At 34.3% G+C, this 23,822-nt stretch overlaps 2 protein-coding genes across 2 annotated transcripts; both read right to left on the bottom strand.

Moving 5' to 3' along the window:
* Positions 1-2,615: 2,615 nt before the first annotated feature.
* LOC140180276 (uncharacterized) lies at positions 2,616-3,065 on the bottom strand. The gene has a single exon (XM_072220733.1). The coding sequence runs from the start codon at positions 3,063-3,065 to the stop codon at positions 2,616-2,618; it is 450 nt and encodes a 149-aa protein (XP_072076834.1).
* A 4,027-nt stretch (positions 3,066-7,092) lies between these two features.
* LOC112757675 (uncharacterized) lies at positions 7,093-10,756 on the bottom strand. The gene is made up of 5 exons (XM_025806230.1): positions 9,963-10,756; positions 8,452-9,876; positions 8,225-8,365; positions 7,861-7,957; positions 7,093-7,761 (listed from the first exon to the last, which is right to left on the bottom strand). Exons 1-5 carry the CDS (start codon positions 10,754-10,756, stop codon positions 7,093-7,095), a joined length of 3,126 nt encoding a protein of 1,041 aa, XP_025662015.1.
* Positions 10,757-23,822: the final 13,066 nt, after the last annotated feature.

Here is a 23,822-nt window from a genome sequence, read left to right as displayed (position 1 = left end):
GGTGTAATCTAGAGATCTCTGACTGGGTACTGCCGAGCTTGGATAAAATATCGGCTCTTTGGTTTTGTTCTCTTGGTATGTGTTGTATTTCAAATTTTTTAAAATTGTGAAATTAAATTTTTTACTAACAGTAAATATTTAGATAGAAGAGGATCTCTTACTTGAAACAGGTCGTTTACCTGTTGAACAACCAACAGTGAGTCACAGTATACCTTGATAGTGGATATATGGAGGTCTATACAAAGTCGGAGTCCTGCGACCAGGGCTTCATACTCCGATTGATTATTGCTAGCTTTAAAAGACAAGTGTAAGGAATGTTCAAGGATGGAACCATCATCGGCCTCCAGTCGTATTCCAGCACCACACCCTTCTTTGTTGGATGAGCCATCTATGTACAAGGTCCATTGCTTTGTGTGGTCTTCTTCTGTGGGTATTGTAAGTTCTGCAATAAAGTCGTCCAGGAATTGTGATTTAATTGGCCCTCTTGACTGATATCTGATGTCGAACTCGGATAATTTGATCGACCATTTTATAAGTCTTCCTGCAATGTCGGGCTTGTGTAACACTTGTCGTAGTGGGTGATCTGTATTGACATTAATGACATGACTCTGGAAATAAGGCCGGAGCCTTCATGCTGAGAAGACTAATACTAAGGCCAACTTCTCTATCCTCGGATAATTAAGCTCGGCGTGATGGAGCATTTTGCTGACGAAGTATACTGGATGTTGAATTTTGTTTCTTTCTGTAACAAGAGCAGAGCTTATCGCCCAATCAGTAACTGATAAGTACAAAAATAAATCTTCTCCTTGAAGGGGTTTTTGTAAAATCGGCGGTTGTGAGAGAGTTGCTTTTAGTGTGTTAAAAGCTCTTTCACAATCGTCGGTCCATTGAAATCTATTTTTCCTTTTTATTGTTTGGAAAAAAGGAGTAGACTTTGAAGCTAAACAAGGTACAAATCTTGATAGTGCCGCAAGCCTTCCTGTGAGGTGTTATACTTCTTTTATTGTTTTCGGGCTTGTCATATCCACAACTGCTCGGCATTTGTCAGGGTTTGCCTCAATGCCCCTGTTTGTTAATAAAAACCCCAAGAACTTACCACCCTGCACTGCGAAAGCGCATTTTTCTGGGTTCAGACGCATGTTGTAGTGGCATATTTGGCCGAATATCTCTATTAAGTCGTCAATATGGTTGCTGCCGACCTTTGTCTTGGCGACCATATCATCTACATAAACCTCAATGTTTCTGCCAATTTGTTTGGTGAAAACTTTATCCATAAGACGCTGGTAAGTTGCTCCTGCATTCTTTAATCCAAAAGGCATAACCTTATAACAGTAGTTGCCGAAGTCAATAATAAAAGCTATTTTACATTGATCAGAGGGGTGCATAAGTATTTGGTTGTACCCGGAGTAGGCATCCATGAAACTTAAGGTAGCGTAACCGGAAGCGTTATCTACCAGAGAGTCTATGGATGGTAAAGGATAAGAATCCTTTGGACATCCTTTGTTTAAGTCGGTAAAATCAACGCACATGCGCCACTTACCGTTTTGTTTCCTTACCATGACCATATTGGCTAGCCAAGTGGTAAATCTGATCTCTTTGATGAATTCTGCATTGATAAGCTTTTGTGTTTCTTCCAATGACGCCTTTCTTTTTTCTTCGCCGAGTTTTCTTTTCTTTTGCTGCACAGGTTTTGCAGATGAGTTTATAGCTAATTTATGGATGATGATTTGTGGGTCTATGCCAGGCATATCGGAAGGCGTCCATGCGAATAAGTCGGCTTGCTCTTGTAGGAAGGCAATGATGGCTTGTAGCTCGCCTACACTGACTGACTTACCTACAAAGGTGAATTTGTTAGGGTCATTGTTAAAATATACTTTCTGTAAGTCATCAGATGGAGTAGGTCTTTCTTGGAAGTCGGCTCTTGGATCTAGGTCGGTTAATGCCGAACTATCGTTGTTTAGGTCGACATTGTTGACTTGTTGTTTCCAATTATTCTGGAACTTCATGCCGATGTTGTAACAGTGCCGAGCTTCTTTGTGATCTCCATGGATTGTGACAACATGATCGTCCTGCAAGGGGAACTTAACACACAGGTGAACAGTAGATACAATGGCGTCGAACTTGTTTAAAAAAGGACGGCCAACTATGAAGCACAGACACTTCTCTGAGTTATCGTGTCCGCGTGTCGGACACATTTCGGACACGACACTCATCGATACTTGTCCGACATGCGTGTCTGCTGTGTCCAACCGTGTCTTAATAAAAAAATAAAAAATTCTTCTCCGGACACGTCTGGACACACCGAAAAACCATCACGTGTCTGCGTGTCCAGTCTTATTCTTAACATATATTCTTAAAATAAATTTAGATATAGTATATATTATTATTTATTAAAACAAAAAATATTTTAAATACTTGATATAATTAAAATAAGACATTAAAAATAATTAAAAATTTTAATTTATGTTTTAATATCAATAAAATATCAAAATATTATTATAATTTATCTAAAAAATACTTTATATTTTATATATATGCGTGTCTCCGTGTCATGTAAGATTTTAAAATTCGCGTGTCGGTGTGTCCCGTGTCGTGTCGTGTCCCGTGTCCGTGCATCATAGACGGCCAATGATAAGATTATATGGACTGAAGTAGTCTACTACTAGATACTGAATATCACATATTTTTGAAAGAGGATGCTCACCCAGTGTGGTTTGTAACCACACTGACCCTATTATTGGAACTCGTTTGCCTGAGAGACTGACAAGATCTCCCCCTGTTGATTGGAGAATGTTGTTACTGAGCTTCATTTTTTGAAACGTTGAGTAGAACAGGACGTCGGCGCTGCTTCCAGGATCTAGAAGTACTTTCTTGACCAGTAGGTCGCCCAACTGAAGAGTAATAACCACGGGATCATCCAGGTTCTGTATGGTAGAATTGAAATCTGCTTGTGTAAATGTGACTTGTGGGAGTTGTGTTAGTGCTTCGGCTTCGCTTTGCGGACCTTCTAACAAACATATTACTCGGAATGATCTTTTTTCTCGCCGAGCTTGAGGAGCCTCCATTGGCGTATCCTCCTAAAATATAATTAATTACTCCTCAAGGCTTTTCATAATTGCTCGATGTTACCTTTTCTTTTCCCCGGTGTTGTTGTTCGGGTAATTCATTGGTTGTAGACGTCGTTGTACGTTTTTGGATGTGACCTCCAATATACTTGTCAAGGTGGCTTTGCCGAGCTAGTCTTTCCAGAAGGTCTTTGGCCACCACACAGTCATCAGTAGTGTGGCCGTGCTTTTGGTGGAATGCGCAATATTTAGATTTATTTGCGTTTTTAGTATCTTGGTAGGTACCAGCCTTTCTCAGTGGCTTGATCAATTTTGAATTCAGGATTTCCTTTATTATGTCCTCTCGCTTAGTGTTGAACTGCGTATAAGAATCAAACCGAGGGGTTAGTTTAAAACTTTGCTTACTGCTCGGCGACTTATGTTCATCTCTGTAGTTCGTTTTGTTTGACTTCCGAGCTTGTCTGAGTTTCTCGATATCGATTTGGCCTTTGGCTTTTTCGTGGAACTCAGCAAGAGTCTTTGGCTTGGCTACCGCAATGGTTTCTTGGAATTTTCCTGGTCGGAGTCCACTTTTGATTGCGTGGAGATGGACCTCGGGGTGAAGGTCTGGTATGCTTATGGCGATCTTCATAAAACGAGTCATGTAATCCTTCAGGCTCTCATTTTGTCCTTGCTTGATTGTATTAAGATAATCCGAGTCATGCAAATAAATTGTGGATCCGGCGAAATGCTCTTCAAATAGTTTGGCCAGTTGCTAAAGTCGTGAAATGGAACCTGCAGGCAAAGCACACAACCAATCAAGTGCAGGACCATCTAAATAATTCGGAAAACAACGGCACAAAACAGTATCTAATGCACCGTTAACGATCATTATTGATCGGAATTTTTCGAGAAACTTCTTCGGGTCTCCGATCCCATCATAGGGCATGAGGGTCAGCGGGAGAGTGAATCTTTTTGGTAGCTCGAAGTTCATCACTTCTGGCGTGAAGGGTCCTACGAGTCGTCAGACTCTTCATTTTCTTCTTCAGGCTGAGCTCCCTCAGCTCGGAGGGTCTTCGAGATGTGAGTGTGTTCGGAATGATGCTCATTATCCTCTAATTACCGGTGATGAGTGTCATTATTTTCTATCCGAGCATGGTTCAGTTCAGCGATTTGAGCAGCCATTATGTGATTTTCATCGGCCATTCGTTGGTTGGCTTGTTGTAGCTCGGTTACCATCCGCATAAGCTCGGAAATGGAAGGGGGTAGTACGTCAGCCATAGGTGTAAGTGAGGGTGATGGGACCAAAAGAAAGAATGGATTTCCTCGAGCCCCACAGTGGACGCCAATTGATCTTGTCTGTGAAATAGGTCGGCCTCCGCAACTTGGTGATGGCAAAGCTATAACCTTAGGGCCTGAGCGTCCAACACTCGATTCCGAGCTTTTCTTCTCGTCACAGCGTGAGCAAATAAGGAAGAGGGGAGGAGTGTACCTGCAAAAGCACTCCAAAGTTTAAGTCAGTGTATTGTCTTATTTCAACTTCATCCAAAAAAATGTTTTACCTCCCTTTATATGATGAATTCTTCATCCGTTACCTTCTCGACCATAATCGTCGGTTCTCGAATTGATTTGTAACCGACTTTATTATGTCGTTTTGATGTCAGTTATGATAGGAGTATTAATCTGACCGAGTTATGCCTCATGAAAGGCCGAGCTTATAACGGGCGACAGTTATAGTTCTTAGTGACAACGGCTATAATGCCGAGTTATAACTCGTATTAAAGGTGGCCATATCAATATATATAATATAAATTAAACTAAAAATTTAAAAATAATATTATTAATAAATAAAAAGTTTAACATATACTCAAAATATGGTATCTAACCATAAATATTATACTTTTTAGATTATTATTAACTTGAGAACCGAAGTTTTTTATGTAAGTACCCACACTACAAGAAAACCAGCAGATAGCGGCGGTTATTTAGCAGCAGTTTTATAAAATCGCTGCTAAATAGATTTTGCCAGCGGTTCTTGTAGCGGTTTTAGGGGACGCTACCAAATGAGCTTATTTTGCAGCGATTTTACGGTAACCGCTGCAAGATGTACCCGTTTTGCAGCGGTTTTTGTGGCGGTTTTAGGGGACGCTGCTAAATAATCTCATTTTGCAGCGATTTTTCTGTAACCCCTGCTAAATGTCCAGTTGTTGAAAACATTGATACTCGTTTTGCAGCGATTTTTCCCAACCGCTGCAATATTTTTTAATACTTGAATTTTTTTTGTATAAACATTATTGCCTTCTTATAACTGTTCTAATCCTCATTATTTTTTTTAATGAAAAGATAAGGTTCAAATACTGCAACTTAATTAATGCATTAAATAGATTTTCAATCTTGTGTTACATAAAAAAGAATTCATTAGTTAAAAAAAAATTATACATGAATAACTAAAGTCGAATTTACGAATCATGTTTTCTCTTGTAGTATCAGCCATTTTGAGTTTGTATTTAACCATAACTGGTAACATAAAAATCAAGTAAACGTCCGAATTCACTAAGTCAAGACAAAGTTCAATGGAAAAAAAATCAGAATTACTAATGTAGACAAACAAGTTTTGAGTCAAAATTTATCATCAACATCGTATTGACCTGGCCAGAAATACTCTGTCAAAAAAGCACTGCAGTGACGTGATAACGGATCTGATAAGTCATCTCCAAACCATGGCATCTTGTTCAGATCGAAACCCCTTTTTGTAGCATGTACTGCATCTTCTCTGTGTTGGGTGTTTAAAGTTTCATTGTCTTCTTCTGGAACCCTATTAAGCTCAACATCCCTGGAGATGTCATATCCACCGGAGGAGATAGCATCTAAATCATCTTCTGAATTAGTGCCTGCTCCATCTAGAGTGTCAGCAACTATTTCGCCTGAATATTCCGCTGACACTGAATATATGAACATGCAACCAACAACATATAGCACTAGTTAAAAGATAATGATAACTTCCAAGTCATTCTAGTTATTAAGGAAAGAAATTTTCGGAAATATGGGAAGAGGACTTTCAAAATTAACAAATGCAAAATTAAATATTACCGTCTCCTTCTTCAGTAGTTTGGACAGATTTCTTGGAAAGAAGCTCTCTAATAGCACGTTCTATATACTTGAATTCCTCTTTTGAAGCAATCTCCAACTCAACACCATGCGAGTTATTAAAGCGCATCTGCACCATAATAAAATGTATAGTTGATGGTCTATTTTGTAAAACATATCGTGTTTCTGTAATTCACTTACTGTGCTAGAAATTTATTACCAACCTTTAATTCAGCAAGTATGTCTTCAGATGTCCTACCAGCTACAAATGTCACAAAAACATAGCCAAATTTCTCCTCGTACCTTGATCCACATTCATGAAGTTCCTACAAATTTTAGCATTAATGGAACAACTATCACTGGTTAAATGTCATAAGTATATAGCAACTTAAAATTCTTATTTTTCAAATAATGTTGAACGCAAGTGTTTAAGAGTACGGCTAATGAACATACCTGCACAGTTGCTTCGTTCGCCGTTTCCAAGTATTCATTAGAACAAGATCGACCTGATAAAGCCTCCAACCAAGACCTAACATTCAACTTACGGGACCATATGTCTCTGGCAACCGTAATTGCATGTTCCAATGAAGAGAATGGAGAGGCCATAGCCATTTTGTTAGCGAACGTTGTGCCTGCACAGCATGATGAGAAATCCTCCGTTTTCATTTCTCTTGTTACAACACCTTTTTATATTAACTATACTTGTCAATGATAACAATATTGTAATTCAAGATAATTTACTCGATGTCATAATTTTCTTTATTGGATGTTAAGAACAATAACAATGATGATGAGGAACTGATGGCATTCATGAAAATCAACTTGAAATGAAAACTTAATTCAAATACGAAAACACAGATAGTAATGTAACCAGCAAACTGCGCACATCATAAACACTGTTAAACTTATCTAACACACACATATACTATGAAAATGATGCACATGTTTTGCCTTATTTTCACTATGGCACATAATCTATGTTATCAGAACCATCTGCTACTGGGTCTTCTATATCATCATCTCTTGTCAACTGTAAATCACTGATGTCACCTGATGCTGACATGTTCAACCCGGGCTGAGGAGAAAAAGCAGCTTCAACATCCTCATTCTCTCCTCCCATGTCATACAAGTCTCGTGGTTTTACATGAACCACTACACTCCATTCTTGATCTACTTCATCACGTACATAGTACACGAGCTGAGCTTCTGATGCCAATATGTACAGTTCATCCTCTTCTCGATCACCGGTGTGAATTGGACGAGCGAAATTAATGCTGATAAGGCTCAGATGGTCTTCTTTGATTCCTCTGCTCGTAGTTGTATCAGCCCAAATACATTTGAACAAAACCACTGTGAAATGGCAGCTGTAGTTCAGTTCGATGATGTCCACAATTTTTCCATAATATGGAACACTACCAACAGCCACTCTGTTGTCACACATGCTGGCATAACTTCTTGTATTGGATGAGACATAAACTCCACTATTTTGTGTTTTCAGCCCATCTTCCTTTGTGATAGTCCTAAACTTGTACCCATTGACGTTGTATGACCCAAACCGTCTTGCCTGAAGCATGGCACCACATGCCAGCAACTTCATTTCTTTCGAATGTACGGTACTATCTATTGGAACCTAGCACCATAAATTAGAGTTTGTTCGTATTAAAAATTGAAATTTACAAGAAATAATTCTAGGACAGAAATAAGTTGGTCAGCTTAAATTTCAGCGAACCTCACGCTTGAACCGACTTGAAAATTCTGCATGCACAACACGGTCTATCTTAAAGTGCGACCTTGTTTGATCCCGTAACTTTCGCTTGGTTTCTGACCTAAATTTACTTCATGACATAACAAGAAATTATTCCAACGACTGAGTATTTGAAATTGGTTATAATCGTGCTTAATGATTACATGTGCATACTTACTCAATAAATGGAGCGACGGCCTCGCAATTGACTAGCACATGACGATGTGCCTGATCTCTTTCCATTGGGGTTAGTGCAAAATGTGATACAGCCCCCGAAGCTTTTCCAATTTCAGGGAACATAGTACATCCTGCATTGTTTGTTATCTCAACAGGTCGATCGTCAACTCACGCTGGACGGTTGATTCTAGTCTCAGTATTATCCAAATATCTGGAGCAGAATGTCAAAATCTCCTCGGATAAATAGCCCTCCACAATTGAGCCTTCAGCTTGTGCCCTGTTACGCACGTATTGCTTCAATCGTCCCAAGTACCTTTTACATGAATCCGACATAACGTTTAGTATACACGTAAGAAAATTGGAAAAAGGATTCTTAAATGAGTTTATTAGCACGCTAACCTTTCTATTGGATACATCCACCGATAATGTACCGGGCCACCAAGTTTTAGTTCATCAACGAGGTGCACCGTAAGGTGAACCATGACAGTGAAGAAGGATGGAGGAAATATCATTTCCATCTGACACAGAGTTTGCACAACATGATTCTGAAGGGAACCAAGCTGCATAGGATTTATAGCTTTTCCACAGAGTTCTTGGAAAAATGAGGACAGATTTGCAATCACATTCGATACCGGACTTGGCAATGCATTCTTCACCAATATTGGAAGTAATTGTTCCATTAGAATGTGGCAGTCGTGATTCTTCAACCCATACAACTTGCGCTGCCGGATGTCAACACAACGAGCAATATTACTCGAGTAACCATCTGGAAAGACCACGTTCTGTAGAGTCTTCAGAAATACATCCTTCTGTGGATTCGACATTGTGAAGATTGCTGAATGATATTTACCACCTTCGTCCGGCCACAATTCAGGCCTTATGCCCATGCTTTGTAAATCTTTGCGAGCTTTAAGATTATCTTTTGATTTGACGCTATCGTTTAAAATAGTGAAGACCACATTGTCACAAATGTTTTTCTCTATGTGCATCACGTCAAGGTTATGACGCAACATGTGATCCTTCCAGTACGGAAGATCAAAGAACACACTCCTCTTTTTCCAATACGAGTCATCTTGATCTGTATCTTCACTAATGCGTCTTCTTTTAGCTGTCAGAGTTGAGTTCTTCCCAAACGTTACATGCATGTTACACTGCTGTCTTAAGACATCTGTTCCAGAATACTTCTTCGGTGGATCCCTGCTTTCAGCTTGTCCGTCAAATCGACTACGGTCTAGTCTATACTTATGGCTCCGAAGCAAGAAGCGGCGATATCCCATGTAACACCATTTTCGACTGAATGTTAGTCGCTGAGGCTTAGCGTCCACATTACAGTTCGGACATGCTAACCCACTGTACGTGTTCCATCCAGATAAATTTTCCAACCCCGGAAAATCGCTAATAGTCCGCATTAGCGCCGCACGCATCTTGAAAGTGGTCCTCTTATTAGCATCATAAGTTTCAACACCATCCCACAATTGCTTCAACTCATCCACCAAGGGCTCCAAATATACATCTATGTCATTACCCGGCATTTTAGGACCGGGAATAATCATAGATAAGATAAAAGAAGTTTGTTTCATGCAAAGCCATGGAGGAAGATTGTACAGAATAAGAATCACTGGCCAAATGGAATACTTCGTACTCATATTGCTAAAAGGATTAAATCCGTCACTAGCTAAAGCTAAACGAACATTGCGCAGATCGTTGGAAAAATATGGATACTTTGCATCAAATTCTTTCCATGCTTCAGCGTCCCTTGGATGCCTCAAGTACCCATCATTATTGTCAGACTCTTTATGCCATACCATGTCAGTTGAAGTCTTGCTACACATGAATAACCGTTGCAGTCGTGGTATAAGAGGAAAGTAACGGAGAGTTTTTGCTGGGAGAGGCTTTCCGTTCTTCCTGACCGGTATTTTGATTTTCGTAACGGAACCCTTTCGCGTTTTTTGCTTCCATCGTGAAGTCCCACACTGTTTGCATTTGGTCGCGTCTTCATCATCACCCTAATACAACATGCAATCATTTGGGCATGCATCAACCTTTTTATATTCAACCCCAACTTTCGTATAGTTTTCTTCGCTTCATAGAAAGTGGATGGGAGTTTGGCTTGCTCGAATGCATCCCGCAATAAGTCCAAGATCATCGACATGGTCTTGTCACTCACCCCGCACATACACTTAATGTGATAAAGTTTCACCAAAAAAGACAACTTTGAGTATTTCGAGCAGCCGAGATATAATTCCTCTGCTCCATCCGCAAGAAGATCGTGAAAATTCTGTGCCTCGTGACTTCGACCATCGTACAAGTACGGCAACTCCAGATCATCGTCTTCTACAGGATCCCCTGTTGTGGTCTCCTCACCTCCAGGAGGCATTGTGAAGTTAAATGCCTCTTGCACCATTTGAAGATATGGATTTTCATCGGTTGTAACTTTCTCAAGTATCGGTGTGCAAGTAGATCTCTCATCAGCTGGTTTTTCACCATGACGCAACCACAAAGTATATCCAGGAGGAAAAGGCTTTATCAACAGGTGGTCGTATGCATCCTCTCTTGTTTGCATAAATTGAAACCCACATTGAGGGCATGGACATTTTATCATGTTATCCGACGATGCATTCACAAATGCAAAGTCTAGGAACTTATTAAGTCCTCGTTTATATTCTATGCTATCTCGTGGCTTAAGAATCCAGGTTTTGTCCATATCTATTGTACACCAAAAAACGTACATAATTACATGTATACAACGACGATGAAATGTACGCCAATTTAGATATATTTTGTAGTACATTTTGAACTTATTCAAAATATAAGAATGATATAATTTTAAACGATTTGGATAATATTGATTTGGTTTAAACTTTTTCACGTAATTTAATTTTATGCAAATGCTTGATTTGTAACGTGCTATTTTAAATTTAGTTTTCAAATTGTTTTGATCTAATAAAATATAATTTGAATTAAATAGAATTTATATTCTAGTTAAACTTTAATCTTTTACTTTAAAGTTGTCATTCGAATATTTGGCTCATATATTTAAATAATATTTTAAATTGCTAATACGTATATGTATATATATATTTATTTAAATTAGTCTCTCAAATTTTTATTAATAATAACATATTTTACTCAAGTTATGTAACATATAAATAGTTATTATTTAAATGTTTAAATTTTAAATAAATTTAATTTAAATTTTTACAATTTTAAACCTAATTATTTGGATAATATATAATTTCATATATTTGTTAATAATTTCATTTTGGTGACTTATGATGGATAAATATGTTTTAAAAGAAAAAAAATAAGCCTCATGAGAAATTGTAAGCCGACAACATCATTAGGGACAACTATTCGAAGGTCTGTCCATATCTACAACCAATTAAGGTACTCAACTTTAATTTTAACTAAGTTCAAAAGTACTCCCTAGTTTGTAGTATTATTTTAGCATCTTTTTAATATTTTAAGCATAAAACAAATAAAAGAATAAATTACTGAAATAAAAATGACACACTATTACCACACCACTCTGTGTTGACATACATAGTATAATTCGGTGCGTGCATAACTCGATGGTCTCTTTTAAAAATTTGATTAATAGAACTATTTTTGTTAAATACATTTTTAGAATATTTTAATAAAAGCTGATTACTAGTTTGTTCTTGGAAAAAAGTTTCTATAAATTTTTTCAATGATATCGTATGTAATTTTTTCTCCTTTATGTATTATATTAATTAGTTATATTAATCTTTTATTACAATACATTTTTTATTTACTTTACACAGTATTTATTTTACCTTATTTGACTTATCTTAAATCTTCTCATTATTTTATTTTTTACTTGACAATTTATTTTTATTTTTCATATATAACTTTTTTATAATTCGTGACATGCATGTTCCCCTTTAATTTAAGTAACTATTATAGTTTATATTTTACCGTAGATTTTTTGTAGTGTTGTGTATTTATTTTTAATGTTTTAGTTATATTTAAATATAATTATAAAAATATTATTTCATTTTTTTCAATCCTACCGCATTTAGTAGATAAATTACGAAATATTCATATATTGTTACTTTGAATGTGTTTGAAGATTTTTATAATATTAAATATAATAATAATTTGTGTTTAAACTCTTTTAATAAATTTTTTAATTATTTTTTATTAATTATCCTGTACATTGTACATGAACATGAACATACCATAGTTTGGTACTAATATTAGGGTGATAGAAATTGATGTAAACAAACCATTAATTTTTTTTTGAGATAAATAATTAGAACACACATCGAAAATAGTATTATGACAAAAAAAAAAGGGAAGTAATAACTCTAAAATACTCCAAATAATACAAATAGAACACATAAATAATTACGCACCTTATGTTTATAGGTCAATGATACCAAAAAAATAGTCTGAAATGTATATCAAAAAGATGAAAAATAGTTAGTAAATATAAAATAATTTCCAAAAAATTTATGAAATTCATCAAAATTTTTTCAAACAATTTTATCACAAAAATAAATTTAAAATGATTATATTATACAATAATAATATAAGATAATTAGGTGAACCGACTGAACCGGTCAGGTTTATCAAAAAACCGGTTCTCAAAAAAATAGAAAACCCCACCCCTAATACACCGGACCCTCTCTTCCGTATGTCTCATCACTCTCACATAGTAAACTAAATCCCTAGTTTGCTTAACCTAGGGGAGAACAGCCACCGCCAACATTAGCCCTGAGGCAACGCCCTACTAGCCACTGTCAGCTCCCCCAGCCGCCGCCATTCTTCTCTTCCTCACTGTATCTGATCGTCGCGGGCCAGTCACCGTCGCGGGCACGCACCGTCGCGGGCATTCACCGTCGCTGCTCACTCACCGTCGCTGCCGGGTAAGTTCTGGGTTTATACTTTCTAGCATTGTTTTCAACTATTCACTTTTGGTTCTGGCCTTGTGTTCTGCAGACTTCGTTTCTTATGTTCTTCTTGTTTTTTTTAATTTTTTAATTTTTTAATTTTGTTTTTTTATATGATTAATCAAATGTGAATATGTTTGTTTTAGCTTGAATTTGAGAAGGAATTTCATGTATTTTGAATTTGAGAATTCTGCTTTCTTCATTTTTTTAGTAAAAGTGTAACAGATAATTTGGGATAGAGAAAAGGAATCATATAACTCGTGCTTTTTGAATGTGTGATAATTACAAAAACAGCGTCCACAAGTACATACAGAGAGGGATATAGATGAGGTGCTAGAATAGTGTGAGAGAATAGACAATTGTGAAAAGATCTGAGGATGGGGTACTATATAGGGTGAATTATTATTGTTGTTTGGCTATTTGGATTATGGCATCAGATTCATGAATGTGAATGGTGTTTCTAGTTTAGGTTTCTGTTCACATGGGAAGTGGCCTAATCAGGTGGAATTGAAGTAAAACTAACACAAGGGTATTTTTGGTTTGTTGTGATTCTATTTTTAGTTTTTTTTTTTTACTTTTAAAATTATACAGCTTAATCCCCAATTAATCTGATCCTTCGTGTATAGCAATGTAACTAATAATTGTAGTAATAATAATAACAACAATAATGAAGAAACTTATTAATCTCATGAGAATGTTAAAGCTGCTCCTATTGCTATTAATTAGAGAGTGACTAGCTATTATTTATGATTTTCGGTTAGATGAAAATGCCTTTCAAAATTAAAATTGGAACACATCCGCACAAGTTGATTATGTTACCGTTCTAACTTTGAAATTTTGAACGATTATGTGGTTTTAATTTTTTCTTGAGAGATTATTTCATTGTTTTCTTTCTATGGGGATGCTGTTTTTTTATGCAGCAACTCTCCGTTAGTAGGTGGATACATAATTGGTTTTCTATTTTATTTGTTTTAGTCTGGTAAAATAGAGAAGGATAGTGCATGTTGGGTTTCTTGTAGTTGAATTCTGTGAGTTTTGTTGTAGAGAATTGTTGATGTCATAAAGTATGTATTTTGATAATACATGTCTTTTTGAGGTGGTTAATTATTATATGTTGTCTTTTGATTTGAACTACTTGTAGCGAGTCTTCCACTATGAGGACGATAAAAGAGGGTGGATAAAGCGGGAAATTTTACAAAGAATAGGAAACTGCTGGAGGAATTCAAGAAATCATTTGTTCCATAAGGTTTATGACGAAGAACTAACTTTTGAGGAAAATATCAAGCGTAAGCCAGTAGGAATAGAGGCAAATCACTGGAAAAAGTTTCTTCAATATCGATTGGACGATGACACGCAGGTAACAAATATGTAGTTGAAATTTCAATGTATGCGATTTTAAATATGCTGAATTTATTGTGATAGTGAAAAAACTACTACCCAAAAGGTCATCACTTTATCATTTTTTTTTGTTTCCTGAAGTTGTACGCTCAAGGCTGATTTATAGAATCATTAACAGTGTCGTAATTTATTCCGATAACATTTATTTTTTTTCGTTTTGTGTGCAGGAGAAGTGTAGAAAAAATACCGTTAATCGTTCAAAGCAACAATACACACATACCGGAGGTTCTAAAATGATGGCAAGAAAGAGACACGAAGAAGTAATTAATTTAACTTCAGTTCAACAATATTGACGTGTTTCTGGTAATACAGTATTGTGTTTAATACAAATGTGTGTTGATGATTGTTATAGGAGCAACGACTGGAAATGCCTATTGGGAGAGGAGAGGGATGGACCATGAGTCATAAAAAAAAGAATGGAAAGTATATGAATGAAGAAGCGCGTTTGGTTGGGGTAAATCATGTTCATTACTTTTTCAAATTTCCTTTTGCAATTACTATCATTGAATTTAGATTAGTGTAAATCCGGACCTCACATGTTTGCAGGAAGCAATTGAATTTGTTGAGAGCCAAGACCCCTCTAGCAAGGAATTTTCACAGAATGATTCCCTTGCACAAGTGCTTGGAAAGGAGCACCCAAGAAGAGTTCGTGGACTCGGTATTGGTACATGTCCGAATCGGTGTTTTCGTAACATTCCAGAGCAGTCGGACTACGGTGTACAGATTGAGGAGTATCAAATGGAGATTGTGAAACTCAAGGCAGAAGCAGCAGAACTCAAGGCAGAGGCAGCAGAACTCAAGGCAGCAGTAGCAGAGAAAAAGGCAAAGAGACAAAGAATGGAGGCAGAGGCAGCAGAGGAAAAGGCAAAGAGACAGATAATAGAGACAGAGGCAGCTGAAGGGAAGGCAAAAATATAGACAATGGGAGATTTGTTGACATACATAATCCAGCAACAAGGAGGTAATTTGCCACCTGAAATAGCTGCGGGTTTGGATTCTTTGAGAAGTGCACCAACCTCATCCCATGCAAGATGATGTGTGGACACTAATGATTTGACTTATCAGTGTTGGAATCTTTATACTCTTTTATTATTTACTTTCGTAATGACTTTTGAGATATTTATTTGTAATTTTTTATTTTGTTGACTTTATTTGTAGTTTACAGTAATGGATGCAAATTATCGTTATAATGATTCACCTTTGCATTTATTAATTATGTTTTGTTTCGTGTGTTGTTTTTGGATTGGTTGTTGGTTATTTTAATAAATTAATGCAGTTGAGTGGATGAACATATAAAAAACAAAAGAGTTGTCATTTTCTATTATAAATTCTGGTATTTTTTTTAAAAAAAGTGTTACTCGACATTTGGCAGCGGTTTTAATTCCGCTGCTATATTCATAACAGGATTAGTAAACGTATGGGATTTTGCAGCGGTTGACAACCGCTTCAATCTCCCTTAAATCATATTTTGACGATTTAGCAGCGGATGAAACCGCTGTAAAATAATTCCGCTGCAAAATACCATTTAATAGCGGTTGTTCCAGCGGTTACTAATAACCGCTGCTAAGGGTTTAGCCGCATACTATCTTTCAGCGAATTTATCAACCGCTGCTATTCGTTTGGCAGCAGTAAAAAACCGCTGCTAATCCTATACATAACCGCTGCTATCTGCCGGATGTGGTGTAGTGCCACCACAAATCCATTGCCGATTGTAAGACCGTCCTCCTTCTCCCACGAGCTAACTTGGCTAGTCTAGCATGGATCCGGGTTAGTTCTTCCTCAATAAGAATAAAATTTTTCAAATATGAATAATATATATATCATCTTCTGTTGTGTATATATATAATTATATATCGCTCTTCCTAGTTCTGTCATGGACTCATGATTAAGCAGATATGTCATGGCGTATATGTTTCAATTAGTTCCGTTTTTCTTATCCATATTTTTGTTTCTTTTCCTCTATATAGCTCTTACTAGATAAAGGGAAATAGAGAAGTAGCTCCCTTCATTATATTTATACCTAACTATATATACCTAGCTAAGTTTTTGGTTAATTCTAACGCCTGATTAGTCTGAAACCTGTTCACGCGATTGGCGTTGCTTTCGATATCTTAGTGGATGGTTGTGTTGAGGTGACATAAATACACGTAGCTGGTACTGGCAGTGGTTGTTAATTATGAAATTAGGTTTCATTAAGTGAAGTTCAATATAATAATAGTCCAATTATCTCTATAATGTTTCCAATTTTCAAATGCCGGTTGGTGTGGCCCTCTACTGCGATTTGGCTCATTCTCTTGGGAATGTTTTCCACTGATTTGCGGTGTTCACCTAAAATCGACCTAACAATTGCATGCTTTTTTTGTTTGTTTGTCTGTTTTGAAGAAACTGATTTTCATTTCTTTCTTCTTTTTCGTTCACCTAGTGAATTACAGATTTTGTCCTTAAGCCAAAAATTTGCGCTGAAATAAACGTCTTCTATGGTATGAAAAATGCTTTTGCACGCTACTTAGAACACACAATAAGTAATTATAAACGAAAAGGATCTTATTATTATTAAATATTCATTTGGTATGTGTATTTTTGTTATGGTATATTGTATTAAACCTTACTAATTAAGCAAAATTTCAAGAGAGAAATGTATTTTCGATATTAAGAATGCTATATATGCATATTAAAAATAATCATCCAGCAAGCAGTTATTATATAATTATATATAAATATATGTATAATTTAATTTATTTTTAAGGTATATTTTATATTTTAATGTCTAATTTTAACATAAACATGACACGGTCTATTTGACATTTAATTAGATTTTTTAAGTATTTAGTCTGAGATAGTATTTTGATTAGCAGCACAAAAAGCTAAGCAAAAATTACAACCGTGTGAAGTTTGATAAATGAAAAACTAACGTGTTCATCCAAATTATCGTTTAAGAATATAAATTATAAAGTTTGTTTATTGATGTTAATCATGTTATCTTGAATTCGAGAGCCATCTATATCCCTTAAGCTTTAGGGAAAATTAATTAATACCAAAGACCTAAGAGATATAAATCAAGAAAAAGAACCATTAATTTTTAAATTATTAAAAAGGACTAAACTCAAATTTAATTATGAAAAATGAATGTGTGAAATAATAATATATATAAACACACTATTAGACAAATTATTTTTAGCAGTTCTTTATTTATTTATTTTTTAATGAAAAAAAATAATCACTAATATATTTACTGACAATTAGACATTAATTATTTTATACTTTGTTTTTAAAAATATCTAGTAGCAATTATACAATTGCAATAAAAATATTTTTACTTGATGCAAAAAATATATAATTATCATTATAACATATAGTAATAAGATTTAGCTAATATTTGTTCTTCAGAGGCGGGTTGTTCTCAACTGCTGGTATGTGAAATTAGAGTAACAACGACGGCGATTCTAATTGACTGCTCTCCTAAAATAGCTGCTAAAATTAGATTTTGCTGTAGTGTCAATAGTAAACAATTTTAAATATTTTTATTTAATAAATACAAAATAAATGCATTAAAAATTTAATTTTTTTTATATTTTTAATAAAAAGTTTTTTATTTTGTAGTCTTAACATATATCCTTAAAGCATATGATAGATAAACTCTAATAATAATAGCAAATAAATAATTACCATAAAAATATAAATTAAATAAAATATATAATGACTATTAGATTAATGCCACTAAAAATTTGTGATTAAAAATATTTTTTGTTGTAGTGACCAATACAAATATACCGACGACTGATTTTTATTTTCATCAACATCAAGTATTTTCAATATTCATAACATACACCTTAATTTTATTCAACTATATACATTTACCATACTTATTCCTATATTCCATGATGGTGGTTGTTGATGAATTAGGAAACTTGTCAAGCATCGATTCATTGAAACACTTATCTCCAATAATTTTTGTTGAGTTGTAATGTATATTATTAATACGGCGTTTTTTTTGAATGCATGCATGCTTTCTCTCTCTAATATAAATGCTATATGCTGAATATCGTATCCAATAATCCCCAACTAACTACTGCCTAATATTCTTCAATAATCTTTCCATATATAAACGGAGATTTGGCAAATAAAACATTAAAAGATATAGAAAAAACTAGAATATCAAATTATTTGTACTATATCTGTTAGAAATATATATATATTCAAATTTTGTTGTAAAAAAGATTTATATAGACTATAAGAACTTAAACAATATTTGAAAAACAAAAATCTTTAAATTAAGATGAATAAATTAAATAACTAAGTTCGAATTAATGGGCCTAACAGTGGAGTGTAGAGTGGTTTAGTTGGCGGGGAAAGAAAACCTAATGCATCAAATTGGTTGAATTAGGAAGAAACTGAGTCGTGTAATTTCAAATATAGCTTCTACATCAACTTGAATAAATCAAAGATAGTGACACGCACATTAAGGACAGAAAGGGACAACCATATATACACACAAATACATGTGATAAATCCAAAAAGTAGATGATTCTTTTTCAATTTTGCGAATTTTCCTCTGCTGGTCTTATTAATGTTGTTTTACGTTCTTCACGGAACACCTGCTACTTTATTGGTTCACATTAACGTTAAAGTTCTAGGAACAAGTTGAATTTCTCAAGAGAAGAAAAAAAAAAAGACAATTTGAATTTCTCAAGCGAAGAGGAAAAAAAGGAAAAGAAAAGAAAAGAAAAGGAGGAAGTGTGTTAAGTAAAGTATCCTCGATTCACATTGAAGGTATCTATGTAGATATGGAAAATGTGAGACATATATGACATAGCTAGGTAGGTAAATAAAAGAAAAGAAAAGAAGTAAGTATACTATTATTTTCTTATCTAAAAAATTTAAAACGATAGTTTATCCAAAAATAAAAAATATGTACCTCTGAAATATATTTAATGTGTATATAAGAATAATTATAACTATTTATTTTTATTTATATATTAAATTAGATACAATATTAAAAATAGATAATTATAATTATTTTTAAAAATATTATGTACATACTAAAAATTAATTATTATATATTTATATATAAATATATGTATTATTTAATTAATTTTTAATGTGTACTTTGTAATTTAATATATATTTTATACGAATAATTAATTTTTTTATGTATAAAATAGTATGATTAATTATTTTTAAAATATATACTGAAATAAATCATGTTTGATAAAAAAATTTGTCACTAATCAGTAATTATATGTATTATATAGAGATTTATATTTAGTATTCATACAAAAGTTTGAATATGTTGCAGTTATCCATTACTCAAGATGATTATAACTCGATTTTTATTTTACATAAATAATTATAATTCAATATTAATTATTCTTTGTTTTGAATTTGTAACCAATGAGTTTAATAATCATTTTTACCGACTTCACAATTCAAATATTCTTCACATATAAGTCATTTTTTTATACAAGTCTATATAAAGGTCTGTTTGGAAAATTTCAAAAGTTACTTTTTTTTTTTTACTTATAAAAAGTTACATTAATAGTGTTTGGTACAATTTTTTAGATAAACTTTTAACTTTTTAAAAAGTTATTTAAGAACTTTTGAAGAAGTTAAAAAATGTGACTTCTTCTATTTTTAAAAGTTATTTTATCACTCATATTTAATGCACAACTTTAAAACAAAGACTTCTATAATAATTTTTCAAACACAAAATAACTTATTTAAAAGTTATTATTAATAAAAGTTCTTATATTTTAAACTCCTTTTTCAAAAGAACTTATTTAAAAAATTTAGCCAAACTCACCCTAAGTCTCTTTAATCTAATTCACCTCACGCATCACTATATAACTAACTTTTCAATCAACGCACAAATATATAACTGTTTTTTTCGAAAGGATTTCGTTTTTGTTTTCGAATTTTATCAACGTTTTTTATCTACGTTCTCTTCTATTTCTGTGATCTCTGTGTTTCTCTTCATTCGTTCTCTGCGTTATCTTTTTTCGTTTTTTGCAATTTCCTTCATTCTCTACGTTTTTAAAATCAAGCTCTGAAATCAGTTTTAAACAGTTATCCCGTTGTTGAAGATAATGAATTATTCAAGTTTAAATTGTCAATTGAACTAGACGAAGTGGATTATTGTTTTGAATCCAATCAAGTGGTTGAGGTGTGGTTCGATTCTAGTTAATATTTTCGTTATTAGTTTATGATTTTGTAGGTGAATAATGTTGTTTCTGTTTGTGAAAATTGATGTTCATTGTTAATAGTTTGAATTAAATGTAATATAGGAGTTCTGTATTAAAGAAAATAATTTTGTGTATTTACAGCAAATTTTGGTGTAAAACTAAGATATTTATATGTATTGTTTAAGAATTTTCGGTGTATGTATACTGATAAGTTCTGCATAATTCAAAATTCTTCTTCTCCCTCCTCTTCATCTTCTGCTACTTCTTTTTTATCATCATCATCATCTTTTTTTTCTTATTCCTTTTTTTTTTAATTTTACTTTCTCAAGTTTCTTCTTGTTTTACTCTCTTAACAAGAATAAAAACAAAAAAGAAGAAGAAACACATAATGTTACAAAATTACTTGAAAGAGAATGAACCTACATTCATTTAACTAAAAGAAAGAAAGAAATAAGAAAAAAAAATGCAGCATTAAAAAATATATTTTTGTATATATGCAGTAAATTTTGGTGTAAAACTAAGATATTTATATGTATTGTTTAAGAATTTTCGGTGTTTTTGTATTGATAAGTTCTGAATAATTCAAAACTCTTCCTCTTCATCCTCCTCATCTTCTGCTACTTCTTCTTCTTCTTTTTCATCATCATCACCATCTTTTTCTTCTTTTTTTCTTATATATTCATCTTTTCCTTTTTGTTTTACCTTCTCAAGTTTCTTCTTGTTTTACTCTCTTAACAAGAATAAAAACAAAAAAAAAATTAAACAAAAAAGAAGAAGAAACACATAATGCTGCAAAATTACTTGGAAGAGGATGAACTTACATTCATTCAACTAAAAGAAAGAAAGAAATAAGGAAAAACAAAGAAGAAGAAAAAAATGCAGCATTAAAGAAAATATTTGTGTGTATTTGTAGTAAATTTCGGTGTAAAACATGGTTCTGAAAATCGAACCGGACTGGCTGGTTCAACCGAAATAACCAGAAACCGGTTCGGATAAGCCTAAAAATTGCCTAGCAAAAAACCGGTCGAATCGGCGATTAACCGGTAAATCGGTAGAACCGTCCAGTTTTTTAGAGGATTTTCGGTTCAGAAATGCGTCCTCTAAACGTCGCCGTTTTGTATAAAAATTAAAAAAAAAGAAAAAGGGCAAGTGCTGAAGTGAAATCCTAAATCCCAATTCTCAATTGAAGCGACAGCCACTCATCTCTCCTCTCTTCTCTGAGAAATGAGAAGCTGAGAACCATTGCAGCCACCAGCCCACCACCACCAGTCGAGCAGCCCACCGCCACCGCGTCCCGCAGCCATAGCAGCGATGGGTTTGACCATCGCAGCCTCCACCGCGTCCCGCAACCGCCGTTCGTGTGCGTCGTCCATTGGTGGTTGGTCGCTCCTCCTTCTCCTTCGTCGCAGGTATCCCTCTTCTCTGCCGTGCTCGCCGCAATTTCTCCAGCCCCCTCTACTCTGCCGTGGTCGCCTCCCTCTACTCTTCCGTGCTCACTGAAGATTCTGGTAGGTGAGTCATCTCCTCTTTGCTATGTTCTTGCTGTGTTGTGTATTGAAAAGTCGTTCTTGCTGTGTTATGGTATGGAATGGTGTGCTGTTGCAATTCTCTTTGCTGTGTTTTTGGCTGTTACTGTGTTCTTGTTATGGTGTTAATAATTATTCTTTTTACTGTGTTATTGATTAATTGTTAATAATTTATATTACACAATAATCTGTATTTTTTTGTTAATAATCTTGCTGTGTTGTTCTTGGTGTTGTATTTAAACTGCTGCTGGTGTTGTCGTTATTAACAATTTAGACATAAGTGTCATGTTATTTACATGGTTTTGATTTTTATGCTTGTGCTTGTGCATTTTTAGTCTTGTTTCAAAGACTAATGTATGGAAGAATACATAATGAGTCATACGATATTAATGGAGGAGTTGGTGTTGTAATTAGGAATGAGATGGGAATCATAATGGAGGCATCAGCAACCCAAGCAATACCTTATCCCCTTGAAGCACATGAAGCAGAAGCATATGCAGCATTTTGGGGGTTGAATTTTGTAAAAGACTGTTATTTTTCAAAGGTGATTCTTGAAAGTGACAATATAGAAGTAATGGGTGCCCTCAAATAGAGGTGTTTTAATTCTTGTTTTGGAACTTTTATTACTGATGCCATTTCACGAATTTTTTATTTTTAATATTGGAGTGGTAGTGGTGTTTTTTTAAAATGTGGATTGTTGGGGTGTTATACTCAAGTGTGGGATCGTTTAATTAGAGAAGCAGAAATCGGACCGTCCGATTTATTAGAGGTGCAGAAATCGGACCGTCTGATTTGTAGAGGTGCAGAAATCGGACTGTCCGATTTGTGGGAGGTGCAGAAATCGGACCGTCCGATTTGTAGGGGTGCAGAAATCGGACCGTCCGATTTGTGGGAGGTACACAAATCGGACCGTCCGATTTGTGGTAAAAAAAAATTTTAAGGTACAGAAATCGGACCCTCCGATTTCTGTACTTCCACAGTTTTGAAAAACACCAAAAATTACAATGTTAAGGTATATCACCACTTCTACTTCCATAACAAAAAAAATTAGCCCCATTTCACTTATTAGAAATTTTAGATTTGTGGAATTTAGTCATGTTAAGAGGGAAGGGAATAGAGTAGCTCATGAATTAGCAACCTTAGCTCTTACCACTCCAAATTGCATGTGGATTGGAAGATGCCCCAAGCCATGTTCAGAACTTGGCTATGTTAGATGTCTTTCCTTTATCCTGAATGAAATTTTCTCTGTTTCAAAAAATATATGGAAGAATACTATATGTATATGCTACATATTTATGCTTAGGTGCTGACTCTCCATAGCTTTCTTCTTGAAGTTTTGCTCTTTATTATGTGAAATTTTAAATTTTATTAAGTTAGAAATTATTAAATTTATATATTTATAATAATTTATTATTTAAAATTATTTTTAGATTTTTTAATAATTTTATTTAATATTTAATTAAACCGGTTGAACTCCGGTCGAACCATTGAACCAGTGACCTCACCGGTTCTTTGACCGGTCCGATTATCGCAACCTTGGTGTAAAACAAAGATATTTATGTGTATTATTTAAGAATTTCGGTATTTTTGTACTGACATAATTCAAAACTCTTCATCTTCCTCCTCCCCATCTTCTACTATTTCTTCTTCTTCTTTTTTACCGTCATCATCATGTTCTTCTTTTTTTTTTATTCATCTTTTTCTTCTTGTTTTATTTTCTCAAATTTATTCTTATTTTACTCTCTTAACAA

The sequence above is a fragment of the Arachis hypogaea genome, chromosome 16 (assembly GCF_003086295.3).
Source record: "Arachis hypogaea cultivar Tifrunner chromosome 16, arahy.Tifrunner.gnm2.J5K5, whole genome shotgun sequence".
In the NCBI taxonomy this organism is placed as follows: Eukaryota; Viridiplantae; Streptophyta; class Magnoliopsida; order Fabales; family Fabaceae; genus Arachis; species Arachis hypogaea.
Note: the sequence above shows the minus strand (reverse complement) of the source record. Positions and strands in the feature narration are given on the sequence as shown.